Source organism: Lynx rufus, unplaced genomic scaffold (assembly GCF_022079265.1).
Source record: "Lynx rufus isolate CCGP_SWC_20201006 ecotype Redwood Valley unplaced genomic scaffold, mLynRuf1.p SCAF_1, whole genome shotgun sequence".
NCBI lineage: Eukaryota > Metazoa > Chordata > Mammalia > Carnivora > Felidae > Lynx > Lynx rufus.
Genome location: NW_025814823.1, coordinates 29,376,443 through 29,392,247, shown reverse-complemented (window position 1 = coordinate 29,392,247; position 15,805 = coordinate 29,376,443). Strand labels below are relative to the sequence as shown.

The following is a 15,805-nucleotide window of genomic DNA, read 5'->3' as shown; positions in this document are numbered from 1 at the left end:
ACCTAGTTATTATGTAGGTTTTTCAAATTAAGATTTTATCTAATTTAATTTTATAAAATGGGTTATCAAGTAATTGTATTTAATTTCTACTATAATTAAATTTACCAGGATGTGTATAGTATCAATATAACTTTAGGAGACTTTATTAATTAAATTTCTACTATCGAAAACCCTCTACATACCATTAAATCTTTTAGGGGGAAGAGGCCTTCTTAGCCTCCAAATAGATACCTAGCCTGCCCAGTGGTAGTAATCATTCTATCTCAGTAAGATTGCAGTACTGAGTCTTTCTAAAGATAAAATAATATAGTGATACAGCTAGAGAGTTGGATCTGAGTTTAATGCATAGCTTCTTCCCTTAGCAGCTATATGATTGTGGGCAAGTCACTAAACCTATAGCTGCTCTTATGTAAAGTAGAAGTGATTATATGTACTGTCTTTGGTCATGAGGGTCAAGTATCTATAGTTCTCAGAACAGTACCTGATACATAGTAGGTGCTTAAGTTATTTACTTCCTGAAAGTTTTTTTATTTATGTGAACTATAGATAAGGAAATAATGTTTTTATTAATGTTGGAAAGCATCCTTTTTTTTTTGTAAGATTTTATTTTTAAGTAATCTCTACACCCAACATGGGGCTCAAACTAACTCATAATCCCCAGATCAAGAGTTGCACACTCCACCAACTGAGCCAGCCAGGTGCCCCGGAAACCATCCTCTTTAATAAGAGACAAATTGATTTGCCCTCAAACAGTTCCAGTTTATGTCTAGATGAGTATAATTATTAATAGAGCCCCTTTCACTCTTAAAAACTGTCTCAGTTGGGCAGTAAATCTTAGAATCCCTTTTCCTTTTATTAAATGAAAAATAGAGAATAACTGCAAGATAATTAGAAATGCTATCATTTCTAGACCACTGGATGGCAGTAGAATTCAGTGGAGATTATTTTTTTCCTAGTATAAAAATGACAAATTATATTCATTCAGATCTTCATTGTATGATTTCACTTTGTGAGAATCCCAGGAAATCTTTGTGATAAATAAAGATTTATAAACTCTAGGAAATCTGATATGTGTTCAATATCACATATTGGTGTAAGTTATGAGAGTCTTTAGAAGGTATTGCCCAATTCTTAGGTCTCTTTCCTTTGGGGCTGTAGTTATACATCTAGAGAATCCAGATTGAAATCAGCTTCTAAAAGGTAAAAGAGCAAGAGCTTTGGAAACTCTTATTTTAAGTTATCTTCTTAAATGAATGATGGTGGGAAATAGATGCAATGTTGTTATTTAATACTATATTGTAAAAAAAAAAAAAGGTTAAAAAAAGTAATGTATTTTAAGTGATAGGGAATGTTATATCGGGAGTTATTTCTGAATCAAATTGGTAATAAGTAAATAACACGACTATTAAAATGTGTTGAATAGAATCCAGATGGGAAAAACCTGATGATTTCATTCCACATTCTGGCGACCTGCTTTCTAGTAAAGTCAATGAAAAGTCACTTGATACCCTAGAAGAGTCCAAATCATCAGATTCTCATAGTGATTCTGATGGGGAGCAGGAAGCAGAAAAAGGAGAGGCCTCTACAGAAACACAAAAGCCAAAAATAAAGTTTAAGGTAGGTTCTTGTTTTATTCTTTACAAAACTGTAACAATTTAAAGCCTGACAGACTTACCTAGTTTTCTGGTGGAAGATAGAAATAAAACCAAGACATGTATTTTTAGCAAATGGATAGATGGTTATTACCATTTATTAGTATCCGTTTGGTAGCAAGACAATCAGTTAATTGTCCTCATTAACTGTCCTCTCCTCATTAGGAGTTAGACCGCCTAAGTTTGAAATATCTCTAACATCCAGAGAGCTGTCTGAACATACAAGGTTGAGTATCTAGGCTAGAACTACTAATTTGAGTATTATCAGCTTACTAGTAGTAATTTAAATCTCAGATTGGGTGAGATAACCTAGGAAAATGATTTTGGGTAACATTAAACGTCTCAGTGACTGGCAGGGAAAGAGGAGCCCACAATGAAAAGAGTGGCTAGAAAGTTATACAGAGAAGCAAAATCTAATATCCAAGAAGCCAAGGGAATAAAGAACATCAAGGATTAATTAGGTCTAGGAAAAGAAAAACGTCCATTGAATTTTACAATAAAGAAGGCCTTAAGCCCTTCCTGCAGTTTTACCAGAGTTTGGGGTGGTGGAACTCAGATTGTATTGTACAGCTGAAACTAGTATTATACTATATATTAACTAATTGGAATTTGAATAAAAATTAAAAAAAAAAAGATTTTAGAGGAAGGACAACTGTTTCACGGTGTATATGTGGTTTGGATATGAAATGAAAAGTAGAAATTAGTTGACAGGCTGATAGCTGCACATTGACTCTTAATCATGAGAGGTTGATGGTGGTGATGTGTTAAGAGGGACTCCACAAAGGAGATAGAAAGGGGGGTACCAACAAGGGTAGGCAGGCTGGTCATGGAGCAAGGAATAAACTCATTTTCGGTAAGAAGATAAGGTTTTCCTTTAAGAAGTAGGACTATGGATGAGTTGGTATCAGGGAAGAAATTGAGAGTCATACCCTTTTAGCCTTAGTTTACTCATTCATAAAGAAATTAAGATTGCTTGCTGAGAGTGAGGAGCTTTGAAGAGCTTGACAACACTAATGGATTGAAACAGCACTCAGCTGGGGTGTGAGACGAATTGAACCAAATAATAGGATTCACAGGTGGTACTGAGTCCCCAGCCATAGCCGGAAAGTAAAATCAGTCATTTCTGTAGTATTGTTAGTCCTCCTTTTGTGATCTTTGCAGCAGGAGCTCAGGTGGCAAGGCAAAAATGACACATAGCATTGATTCATAGTTGACATTACTGACCTGAGAAGTGAAGAAAATTCAGTGATGCTGGAGAGAGGGTATTTTGAGACCACATATAGGATCTCATCATAGTTTTGATTTGTATTTCCATGATGATGAGTGATGCTGAGCATCTTTTCATGTGTCTATTGGCCATCTGGATGTCTTCTTTGCAAAAATATCTGTTCATGTCTTCTGCCCATTTTTTCAATTATTTATTTGTTTTTTGGATGTTTGTATAAGTTCTTTATGTATTTTAGATATTAACCATTTATGGGATGTGTCATCTTCAAATATTTTCTCCCATTAAGTAGGTTACCTTTTAGTTTTGTTGATTGTTTGCTTTGCTATGCAGAAACTATTTATTTTGATATAGTCCCAGTAGTTTATTTTTGCTATTTTTTCCCTTCCCTCAGGAGACATATCTAGAAAATGTTGCTACAGCCCATATCAGAAACATTACCACCTATGTTCTTTTCTAGGATTTTTATGGTTTTAGGTCTCACATTTAGGCTTTTAATCCATTTTGAATTTTTTTTTGTGTATGGTTTAAGAAAATGGTCCAGTTTCATTTTTTTGCATGTAGCTGACCGGTTTTCCCAACACCATTTATTGTAAAGTCTTTTTCCCATTGTATAGTCTTTCCTGCTTTGTCAAAGAATAATTGATCATATAATTGTGGGTTCATTTCCGGCTTTTCTGTTTTGTTCCGTGGATCCAAGTGTCTATTTCTGTGCCAGTACCATACTCTTGATCACTACAGCTTTGTAATACAACTTGAAGTCTGTGATTTTTTTTTTCCCCTCTTAGTAACACTTGACACACCAATGATTGGATAAGTCTGTGTTGAAATTTTTTAGGTCCTATACAATAGACAGTCATGGGAACAAAGATATTTAAGGGTGCAGGCAAAAATATATATTTCTAAAATGATTCCCTGTGGACATGGAGCTCTGTAATGAAGGATGTAAAATAAAATCTGTCAACATCACTGATCATCAGGGAAATGCAAATAAAAAGTATAAGGAGCGGGGCACCTGGGTGACTCAGTCAGTTGAGTGTCCCACTTCGGCTCAGGTCATGATCTTGTAGTTCACGAGTTCGAGCCCCACATCAGGCTCTGTGCTGACAGCTTGGAGCCTGGAGCCTACTTTGGATTCTGTTGTCTCCCTGTCTCTCTGCCCCTCCCCCACTTACACTCTGTCTCTCTCTCTCTCAAACATAAACATTAAACAAAAAAATTTTTTTAAATAAAAAGTACAAGGAGATACCACTTCACAGCTCCCAGAATAGCTAAAAATCAAAAACAATAAACAGGTGTTGGCAAGGATGTAGAGAAAAAGGAACCCCCTCACACTGTTGTTAGGAATGCAAACTGGTGGAGCCATTGTGGAAAACAGTATGGAGGTTCCTCAAAAAAATTAAAAATAGAACTACCCTAGGATCCAGTAATCACACTACTGGGTATTTATCCAAAAAATACACAAACTCAGAGGGTTACATGCACCTGTATGTTTATTACAACATTATTTACAATAGCCAAACTATGGAAGCATCCCAAGTGCTCATGGATAAAGAAGATGTGTATATATAGTGTATATATACACAGTGGAATATTATTTGGCCATAAAAAAGGAGTGAAATCTTGCCATTTGCAAAGAAATGGATGGAGCTAGAAAGTATAATGGTAAGCAAAATAAGTCAGTCACAGGAAGATGAATGCTATATTATTTCATTTGTATGTAGAATTTAAGAACTCAAATGGGCAAAGGAAAAAAAGACAAACCAGGAAACTGAACCTTAACTATAGAGAATAAGCTGATAGTTACCAGAGGGAAGGTGGGTGGGGGGATGGGTAGTTTATGGGGATTAAAGAATACACTTCCAATGTTTTATTTATTTATTTTTTTTTCAACGTTTATTTTTGGGACAGAGAGAGACAGAGCATGAACGGGGGAGGGGCAGAGAGAGGGAGACACAGAATCCGAAACAGGCTCCAGGCTCTGAGCCATCAGCCCAGAGCCTGATGCGGGGCTTGAACTCACGGACCGCGAGATCGTGACCTGGCTGAAGTTGGACGCTTAACCGACTGCGCCACCCAGGTGCCCCACACTTCCAATGTTTTAAAGAATGATCAAAAATAAATAAAATGATTCACTATGGATGTGGATCTCTGTAATGATGAGGTCAGCAAACTAAGGACATAAAGAGAAGTTAAGGCATTAGAGATGGTAATGAGGTTATAGACAGGAGGTAAGGAAGAGAGGAAGCCAGAAGAATAACTTATTGTAGTTAGAAGGGGGGACTTTTAGAGTTTAAAATTTCACAAGTGGGACATTTTTGAGTGATGACATAATTCAAATTAAAAAGGAACATAGATGTGAGGATTTACTATCTGAATACTACCTATGTACTAGGTGCTATGTATGATGGAAGATATATAACGTTAGGTGACTGAAATATAGCGAAAGGCACAGTCCTTGATTTTGGGGCTCACAAAACAGGCTAGGGAATTTTTAAGGTCCAAAATGATGAGTTGAATAGAAAGAACATGGTAGAAAACAACAACAAAAAATATGGTAAAGACATCAGTGTATATGGGATAGTGGCCAAAGGTCATTAGCTCATGTAAGGAAGCATGGAAGACAACTCTATAGGAGGTGATATATGCTCCAGAGGAGGAGGCATTTATTACATTGCATTAGAATCAAAGCATAAAAGAGGTTAGAGTGGGAGAGAGCCAAAGCATAAGAGACTGTTAAAAACTGAGAACAAACTGAGGGTTGATGGGGGGTGGGAGGGAGGGGAGGGTGGGTGATGGGTATTGAAGAGGGCACCTTTTGGGATGAGCACTGGGTGTTGTATGGAAACCAATTTGACAATAAATTTCATATATAAAATTTAAAAAAATAAAGTTATCGTAAAGATACAAAAAAAAAAGAATCAAAGCATAAATTATGATCTCTAAAAATCTGTTATTAAAAAGAAGTCAGAGCTTGGAAACAGTGAAGAGAATGCTAAAAGCAGATGCTGCTTCCTGTCTTTATGATGGAACAGCATGAGGGAATGAGTTAATATCCACTTAAAGAATTACAGAACAGTGTCCTAGGATCACCACACATGGTTGTGCATTTTGAAAAGAGGCTGAAATCTAGTGCATGGTCCCTTTGCCAAACTGGATCGTAGGGCTTTGTTATTCCAGATGAAGGGGTGCCATAAGAATACCAACCCTAGCCAGGGGCTCCCATAGGACCTGCTTCTCCCTCAAGGGTGTGTCTTTTCTCATTTCATAGTTAGCAGTTATTGACTCCACTGAGGCTTTGGCACTGTCCTCAATGTAAAGACAGATTTCAGTTAAGGCTGATAGGTTGAGGGAGTTCTTTACAAAGACAATGAGTATAGAAAGGTTTAATGACATGGCATTAAACTCAGAAAAGGTACAGTGTAAGGGGAGATGACTGTAGAATATGTAAGTAAGGAGAGAAGGCAGAAAAGAGTATTAAAAAGGCCAGTGTATGTCTTTAATGGTGGAATGTTAATACAATTGTTTTTAAAAGCCAACCTTAGTAGCACCTGTGCAGCTCAGTTGTTTGAGCGTCCAGCTCTTAGTTTTGGCTCAGATCATGATCTCATGATTAGTGAGTTCGAGCCCCGAGTCAGTGCTTGGGATTCTCTGTCTCCTTCTCTCTCTGCCCCTCCCTGACTCGCTCTGTCTCTGTCTCTCTCAAAATAAATAACCTTTAAATAAATATATGCATACATACATATATACATAACAGCCTTGACCATGATGTCTTATCATTTTAGACATAATAAAAAACCTAATCAAGCATTAAAATTCTTTTATGTATATTTGTTGTTATGTGCAAATTAAAAATACTGAGGTAATGTACTATTTAAATCAATAATAAGACTATGTTAAAGAAATTGCAGCCTTATAATTTTGCTTAAAATATGTTTTTTCTTTGGCATTTCAGGAAAAAAATAAAAGTAGTGACAAAGGAACTGAACCAGAAACACAGAAAGAAAAAACTACCCAAGAGCAAAATTCATCAGGTCCAAATGAAGAAAAATCCAAAGCTCCTAAAAAATCAAACCCATATGGAGAATGGCAAGAAATTAAACAAGAAGTTGAGTCTCAGTAAGTACCTGAAACTTAACCCACTCTTCCTACAAATTGTATTGTATATCTCAGTACTTCCTTCCATACATTTCAGTAACTCATTTCAAGGATAAGGTGCTCTTGGAAAGTGTGGCTCATTTCTTTTATTTCTAGAATGGTTTTATTTCTTCTAACTAAGTATTCTTAAATATTTTAAAATGTAAACTGTGGTTATTTAAAAAAATTTTTTTTTTAATGTTTATTTTTGAGACAGAGAGACAGAGCATGAACAGGGGAGGGTCAGAGAGAGGGAGACACAGAATCTGAAGCAGGCTCCAGGCTCAAGCTGTCAGCACAGAGCCTGACATGGGGCTCGAACTCACAGACTGTGAGATCATGACCTGAGCCGAAGTTGGATGCTTAACCGACTGAGCCACCCAGGCGACCCAAAAATGTGGTTATTTTAAAAAGTAAGCTAATGATTGGGGTTTTTAATAGAGATGCCAATATATGTTTATTTTAATTCCAGTATAGTCAACATACAGTGTTATATTTGTTTCAGGTATACAATATAGTGATTTAACGATTCTGTGTATTACTTAGTCCAGGCTAATGATTATTTTGATTCCTACCCAAACATAGCATGTCTTTTTTTTTTTTTTTTTGAATGTTAAATATTTTGTAGTTTCATTGAGTTTAATTGAATCGGAGTACAAAACTTATGCATATTAATTTGTAGCTCATTAACATATTATGTACATATTACAAACAAAACCATTCTAGATAATACTGGGTTTCCAAAGAATTTTTTTTTATATATTTTTTAAATTTAAATTTTAGTTTTTTAATTTACATCCATATTAATTAGCATATACTGCAACAGTGATTTCAGGAGTAGATTCCTTAATGCCCCTTACCCACTTAGCCCATCCCCCCTCCCACAACTCCTCCAGTAACCCTCTGTTCTCCATATTTAAGAGTCTCTTACGTCTTGTCCCCCTCCCTGTTTTTATATTATTTTTGCTTCCCTTCACCTGTTTTGTATCTTAAAGTCCTCATATGAGTGAAATCATATGATATGTGTTTTTCTCTGACTAATTTCGCTTAGCATAATATCCTCTAGTTCCATCCACGTAGTTGAAAATGGCAAGATTTCATTCTTTTTGATTGCTGAGTAATACTCCATTGTATATATACATATACCACATCTTCTTCATCCATTCATCCATTGATGGACATTTGGGCTCTTTCCATATTTTGGCTATTGTTGACAGTGCTGCTATAAACATTGGGGTGCATGTGTCCCTTCAAAACAGCATACCTGTATTCCTCGGATAAATACCTACTAGTGCAATTGCTAGATCGTAGGGTAGTTCTATTTTTAAGTTTTTGAAGAATCTCCATACTATTTTCCAGAGTGGCTGCACCAGTTTGCATTCCCACCAGCAGTGCAAAAGAGATCCTCTCTCTCCACCTGCTCGCCAACATCTGTTGTTGCCAGAGTTCTTAATGTTAGCCATTCTGACAGGTGTGAGGTAGTATCTCATTGTGGTTTTGTGTTTCCCTGATGATGAGTGATGTTGAGCATTATGTCATGTGTTGGTTGGCCATCTGGATGTCTTCTTTGGAGAAGTGTCTATTCGTGTCTTTTGCCCATTTCTTCACTGGATTATTTGTTTTTTGGGTGTTGAGTTTGATAAGTTCTTTATAGATTTTGGATACTAACCCTTTATCTGATATGTCATTTGCAAATATCTTCTCCCATTCCATCAATTGCCTTTTAGTTTTGCTGATTGTTTCCTTCGCTGTGCAGCTTTTTCTTTTGATGACATCCCAATAGTTCATTTTTGCCATAGCATTTCTTGTGACCACAGATTCAGACACTAACTCATACCATTTATATATGAACATTGTCACACTCACCATCCTTATTCTGTCAGAGAAACAAATACCTGCATATTTAATGAAGGCTTCCATAGATCTGAAGAGCAGAAAAAAAGCCTATTTTGTTACTGTCTTGAAAATAGTTTATTGCAGTTCAGCAAAGTTTTAAAGCCAGTATTCAAGAAACAGAACAGTTTTATCAATTAAACCAGTATCAAGGTAGGGATGTTACCTGATTTGTATTACTAGGTTTGTATTACTAGCTCACATGTTTAAATTACTGTCTTGAGAGTATTTACACAATAAAAGGAAGACTTCACTCCCAGCTCCACAAATTAGTGTTTCTTAAATGTTTAAATCTTCAGGTGAATAAAAAAAAGTACGAGTTAGCAGTTTTTCTTCAAAATATTAATGCTTTGAGATGATAGTTTAGATGACTACTCTGTGGATACTTTCACAGTGAAATTATTTATAGTTAAAACTGTACTTTAATGAAAAGATTGTATTTTTTCATAAGATAGAGTAACACAAGTTTTGGCCAGCTTTGTACCGATGGTTTGACTTACGATTTTTCAACTTTAAGATGGTGCAAAAGCAATAGGCATTCAATAGAAACCACACTTCAAATTTTGAACTTTTTCCTCGGCCTAGCAGTACCCTGCCATACAATACTCTGTACACTGTCAGGCACCCATGCAATCATGAGGGTAAACAGCCAGTATACTTAGAACCATTCTGTTTTTCACCATCAGTATGGTATTCAATTAATTATATGAGATATTCAATACTTTATATAAAATAGGCTTTGTGGTGAATGATTTTCCCCAATTTAGGCTACTGTACATGTTCTGAGCTCATTTAAGGTAGGCAAGGTTATGATGTTAAGTAGACTAGGTGTACTAAATGCATTTTCAGTTTACAATATTTTCCATTTACAGTGGATTTATCAGGGCACATAACCCCATCATAAGGGAAGATCTATATGCAATTCTAATAAAAATTAATTCTGTAGGGGGCACCTAGGGTGGCTCAGTCAGTTAAGCGTCCAACTCTTGATTTTGTCTCAGGCATGATCTCACGGTTCATGAATTCAAGCCCTGCATTGGGCTGTGTGTTGACAATGCAGAGCCTGCTTGAAATTGTCTCTCTCCCTCTCTCTCTATCCCTTCCCTGCTCCCACGCTCTCTCTACTTCAAATAAATGAACTTTGAAAAAACAATTAATTTTGTAGGGATAACATACCATAGTATAGATTAGAACTGCTGTCAAAATGTTACTATTGTTAGGAGAGTTTAGGTTGTATTTGTTACTGTGATAATAGATAAAATGGGTTCAATGCAGCATACTGCCAAGCACCATGATAAGCATACTGACTGTATATACTGAAATTGCAGAAATAACAGGCTGCATTACTTCAGCCCCTGAATGATTTTTTAAGTGACTTACAATAGGAAAGTGGTCTTACTATACCAACATTTCTTAAAGTTAAGATTTCTTGAAATTCGACTATTTGGTTTTCTGTGTGGTAAGTGTACTGTATGTAAAACCATGCTTGTTAAATTTTAACATTGTCAGTCATTTTAACATGTGATGGATTATGTCTGACTTCGCAAGTAGATAAGCCTAATTTCTTAAGAGGTTCCCCCCTAAAAATAACCAATATATTTTGATTATGGAAAATTTTTGAAATTGAAGAAAAGTTTAAGAATAACTGTTTAGTTACCCAGAGATAATAGTAACATTTTGGAGTATCTTCCTCAGCTTTTATCTTTTTCCCTACTTAGTATTGTATTATTAATATCCTTGTACTTTGTTAAAATTTTGTAAATGTTATTTTTTTTTAAGTTTATGTATTTATTTTGAGTCGGGAGGGTCAGAGAGGAGAAAGAGAATCCCAAGCAGGGTTCACACTCCCAGCATGGAGCCCAGTGCGGAGCTTGAACCCACGAACTGTGAGATCATAACTTGAGCTGAAACCAAGATTTGGATGCTCAACCAACTGAACCACCCAGGCACCCCTATAAGTGTTATTTTTAACTGCTATATAATATCAATCTTTTAAGATGTGCTTTCATTTTACTCAGCCATTCCCTGTTAGGCAGTTAGATTATTTTTGCACATTTTGTTGTCATAACATTCTGATTACTGTATAGATATATCACTCTGTACACATTCCTGACAATTTCTAGAAATGGAATACCTGTTGAAAGGATGTGAACATGTTGAAAATCTTGATTCATAGTGGCCAGTTACTTTCCAGAAAGAGCATACCAATCTATACTCCATCAGCAGTTTCTGAAAATGTCTGTCCCATTGGACCCTTATCAGCATTAGCTATTTCTTAAAATTTTTTTTTTTCAACGTTTATTTATTTTTTGGGACAGAGAGAGACAGAGCATGAATGGGGGAGGGGCAGAGAGAGAGAGAGACACAGAATCGGAAACAGGCTCCAGGCTCTGAGCCATCAGCCCAGAGCCTGACGCGGGGCTCGAACTCACGGACCGCAAGATCGTGACCTGGCTGAAGTCGGACGCTTAACCGACTGCGCCACCCAGGCGCCCCAGCATTAGCTATTTCTAAATTTTTAAGTATTTTCTATTCAGCAAAAAATATCTCATTTTAGTTTTCTTTCATTTACTCATATAAATTTTTTTCGTATATTAGTGTTTCGTATTTACTCTTCTGTAAATTATTGGTAGTCCCTGTAAATTTTTCCATTGAATTATTAGTCTTATTTCTGTAAGTTCCTTTTGTAGTACAGATGCTAACCATTGATTAGTTGTAGGTATTGTGGATTTTCCACATCTCTAGTTTGACTGTTAATTGTGTTTATAATGGTTTTAGATGTGCACAATTTCATCAGGTTTAACTAGTCCAATTGTTTTTCCTTTTGTGATCTATTTTATTGATGTCATTTTCCATCCAGAAGTCAAATATGTACTTGTATTTCCTTCTGGTTTGTGTGGTCTGTCAACTATTTAATGCATCATATGAGATGAGATTCTAAAGTAGTTATTTATCCTACTTGCCCAACTAGTTTTGCCAGTACCATTCTTCCCCAGTTTTATGTACCATTCTTTCCCCCACTTTTTTAAGTGACACTTATTTTTTAATCTTGTCTTTTTTTTAAGTTTATTTATTTATTTTGAAAGAGAGGGCACACACACAAGTGGGGGCAGAGCATAGAGAGAGAGGGAGAGAGAGAATCCCAAGCAGGCTCCACACTGGCAGTGCAGAGCGTGAGGCAGGACTTGAACTCACAAATCCACGAGATCATGACCTGAGCCGAAGTTGTATACTTAACAGATGCTTAACTGACTGAGCCACCCATACGCCCCTAGTCTTGTGTTTAATTCTCAAGTTTACCAGTTTGTTTCTAGCTGCTTTTTTTGTTCCATTAGCCTGTCTATTCTTGTGATAGTACTGTAAAGATGTCATTATTGTAATTTAATTATATGCTTTTATATGATATGTTCTGACATCTGGTGATATGTCCTTTATTTTTTTAAATTTTCTTAAGTAGTTCCTTCCTGTTTTTCTTTTTTTTTTATTTTTTTTAATATTTATTTATTATTGAGAGAGACAGAGCGTGAGCATGGGAGGGGCAGAGAGAGGGGGAGACACAGAATCTGAAGCAGGCTCCAGGCTCTTGAGTTGTCAGCACAGAGCCTGATGCGGGGCTTGAACTCACAAACTGCAAGACCATGACCTGAGCCGAAGTCGGACACCCAACCGGCTGAGCCACCCAGGCACCCCATCCTGTTTTGTTTTTCTTTTTATTCTTTTCCAGACAAATTAAATCCTTTTGTAAATGTTCAACAGCTACCATCTAATTTTAGTCAAAATGATTGAAATTATATTTTACTTGTTGAATTTGATTTTTAAAAAATTGACGTTTTCAGTATTTTATGTTTTCACCCAAAAACGTCGCATATCTGTTTTTACTCAAGTCATCAGGTATGATTCTCTACACAACTTTTGTAGCTGCCTCTTTGTGAGTCTCATACTTGCATTCTTGAATATAGGCAAGGTAGCCATTTAGTCTACCTTAGTTCACTTCTGCACCCAAAAAAGTAAAAACAGTGCTTGGCACATAGTAAATGCTTAGTAAATGTTAAGTACGTAAATTTTTACATGTTTTGCTTTTTTTAAATTGTGGATTTAACCCATGTTTTCTACTATTTTTTTAACCAGTAATTATAGTATGAAGAAGCTTGAGTCCAATTGTGGTGCTGAATTATTGTATTATTTATAAAACTTATTTTTTTGAATCTTGGGTTTTTCATGAAGAAATTTGTCTGCAAATATTTTGTAATCCTTTTTCTGCTGATTTTACTTCCCATTTATTTCATGTTCTATTTTAGTTAGATTTTCATACTCCGTGGTATAGTGATGAAAGTGAGCATTTATGTTTTCTGATTTCAGTGGAAATGTCTCTAAAATTTATATTAAGGATTATATTGACTATTGGCTTAAGATAGATAATTTTTATTATGTTGAGGAAGCATGCTTTATTTCCAGATTTTTAAAGGATTATTAACAGGGACACCTGGGTGGCTCAGTTGGTTAAGCTCCCGACTTCAGCTCAGGTCATGATCTTGCTATTTGTGAGTTTGAGCCCCGCATCGGGCTCTGTGCTAACAGCTCAGAACCTGGAGCTGCTTCAGATTCTGTGTTTCCCTCTTGCTCTGTCCGTCCCCTGCTTCCATTCTGTCTCTCTTTTTCTCTCAAAAATAACGATTAAAAAAAAGGACTATTAAGTAGCTTTTGATGAATTTCACTGGTGATACCTTTAATGGTGGTTTGTAGTTTAATTGTGTTTTTGTTAGATGTGTGATATCGTTATCAGATTTTTGTATACAATTTATGCTAAATAAAGTGAATTAGGTAGTTTTCCATTTTTATTTATGCTTTTTTTCCCCCCAGTAACTTTGCAGTATCTTTTTTTTTCCAGTAACTTTCCATTCGTTCATATTCTAGAATACAAGTTTCTCAGCAATTAGAAAGTTTAAAAGAAAATACTAGTATAGTCCTCTGGTCCTGGAATTCTAGGGGAGTTAATTTTTTTTATAACTTACTGGTTTCTTGCTTACTGTCTTCGTGACTGTGGGCAAATTGCCTAATGTACCTAAGCCTCGATTTCTTCATCTGTAAACTGCCATAATAATAGTTCTAATTTCTAATTTATTGTGAGGAATAAATTAAAAAGACAAATCAAAGGCACCTGGGTGGCTCAATTGGTTTAGCGACCAACTCTTGATTTCAGCTCAAGTCATGATCTCATGATTCATGGGATTGAGCCCCACATCCAGCTCCATGCTGACAGTGCGGAGTCTGCTTGTAGTTTCCCTTCTCCCTCTCTCTGCTCTTTCCCCACTTATGCTCCCCCCCCCAAAATAAATAAATACAAAGTAAAAAATAAAAAGCAACACAGCATCACTATGCAGTTGGTCTCTAGAACATCTAAATACTCAATAACTTACACGCTTGCAGCTGTTCTTGGGGAGTGGAGGATTCTCGAGTACTAGTTTTGGTAATTTATATTTTTCCCTAGAATCTTTTTTTTTTTTTTTTAATGTTTATTTTTGAAAGAACGTGAATGGGGAAGGGTCAGAGAGAGAGAGAATCTGAAGCAGGCTCCAGTGTCTGAGCTGTCAGCACAGAGCTTAACATGGGGCTTCAGCTCATGAACTGCAAGATCATGACCTGAGCCAAAGTCAGACCCATTATTGACTGAGCCGCACAGGCACCACTCCCTAAGATCCCATCAAAGCTTAAATTTTAAAACATATGGTAATACATTGAACTTTCTGTATAGCTTGAGTTTTTCAGGTGTTAATGCCTCCTTTTGTTTTTATTTTTTTATTTTTTTAATTATTTATTTTTTAATTTACATCCAAGTTAGCATATGGTGCAACAATGATTTCAGGAGTAGATTCCTTAACCCCCTTAACCCATTTAGCCCATCCCCCCTCCCACAACCCCTTCAGCAACCCTCTGTTTGTTCTCTATTTATAAGAGTCTCTTATGATTTGTCCCCCTCCCTGTTTTTATATTATTTTTGCTTCCCTTCCCTTGTGTTCATCTGTTTTGTATCTTAATTAAAGTCCTCATTTGAGTGAAGTCATACGATATTTGTCTTTCTCTGACTAATTTCGCTTAGCATAATACCCCCTAGTTCCATCCATGTGGTTGCAAATGGCAAGATTTCATTCTTTTTAATTGCCGAGTAATACTCTATTGTATATATACCAACTGAGCCAACCCTCAGGGTGCTCCATTGTATGTATATATACCACATCTTCATGATAGCCATTGAATTTATGGATGGCTTTGAGCAGCATGGACATTTTAACAGTATTCATTCATCTGATTCTTGAACATGTACTATCTTTGCATTTGTGTCGTTTTCAGTTTTTTCATCAGTGCCTTGTACTTTTCAGTGTACAGATCTTCCACCTCTTTCGTTAAATTTATCACTGAGTATTTTACTGTTTACGATGATATTGTAAATGGGTTTTTATTTTTTTTAGATATTTTGTTGTTAAGTGCATGCAAACAACTGATTTCTGGGTATTGATTTTGTATCATTCAACTTTACTGAACTCACTGATTAGTTCTAACAGTTTTTTGGTGGAGTCTTTAGGATTTTCTATGTATAATATGTATCATCTACAGAGACACTTTTCCTTCTTCCTTTGTAATTTGGATGTCTTTTATTTATTTATTTCTTCTTGGCTTGATTGCTTTGGCTAGGACTTCTGGTACTATGTTGAATGGGAGTGGTAAGAGTGGGTATCCTTGTCTTGTTTTTCATATTACAGGAAAGCTTTCCATCTTTCACCATTCAGTATGATGTTGGCTGTGGGTTTATCATATATAGCCTTTGTGATTTTGAAATATGTTCATTCTACATCCAGTTCATTGAATGTTTTTTATCATGAAAAGATGTACTTCATTAGTT

The 15,805-nt window shown here is 35.9% G+C and overlaps 1 protein-coding gene across 4 annotated transcripts in view; it reads left to right on the top strand.

Moving 5' to 3' along the window:
• Positions 1-15,805, top strand: part of WBP4 (WW domain binding protein 4) — a 66,447-nt gene that overhangs the window by 12,247 nt on the left and 38,395 nt on the right. For 3 of the 4 annotated variants that reach the window (XM_047080466.1, XM_047080460.1, XM_047080483.1), the window contains 2 exons: positions 1,424-1,617; positions 6,833-6,996. In XM_047080466.1, the coding sequence (XP_046936422.1) occupies positions 1,424-1,617; positions 6,833-6,996 (358 nt within the window). Of the gene's footprint in view, positions 1-1,423; positions 1,618-6,832; positions 6,997-7,227; positions 7,266-15,805 lie in introns of those variants that run through there. The other variant, XM_047080472.1, reaches the window with a different exon arrangement.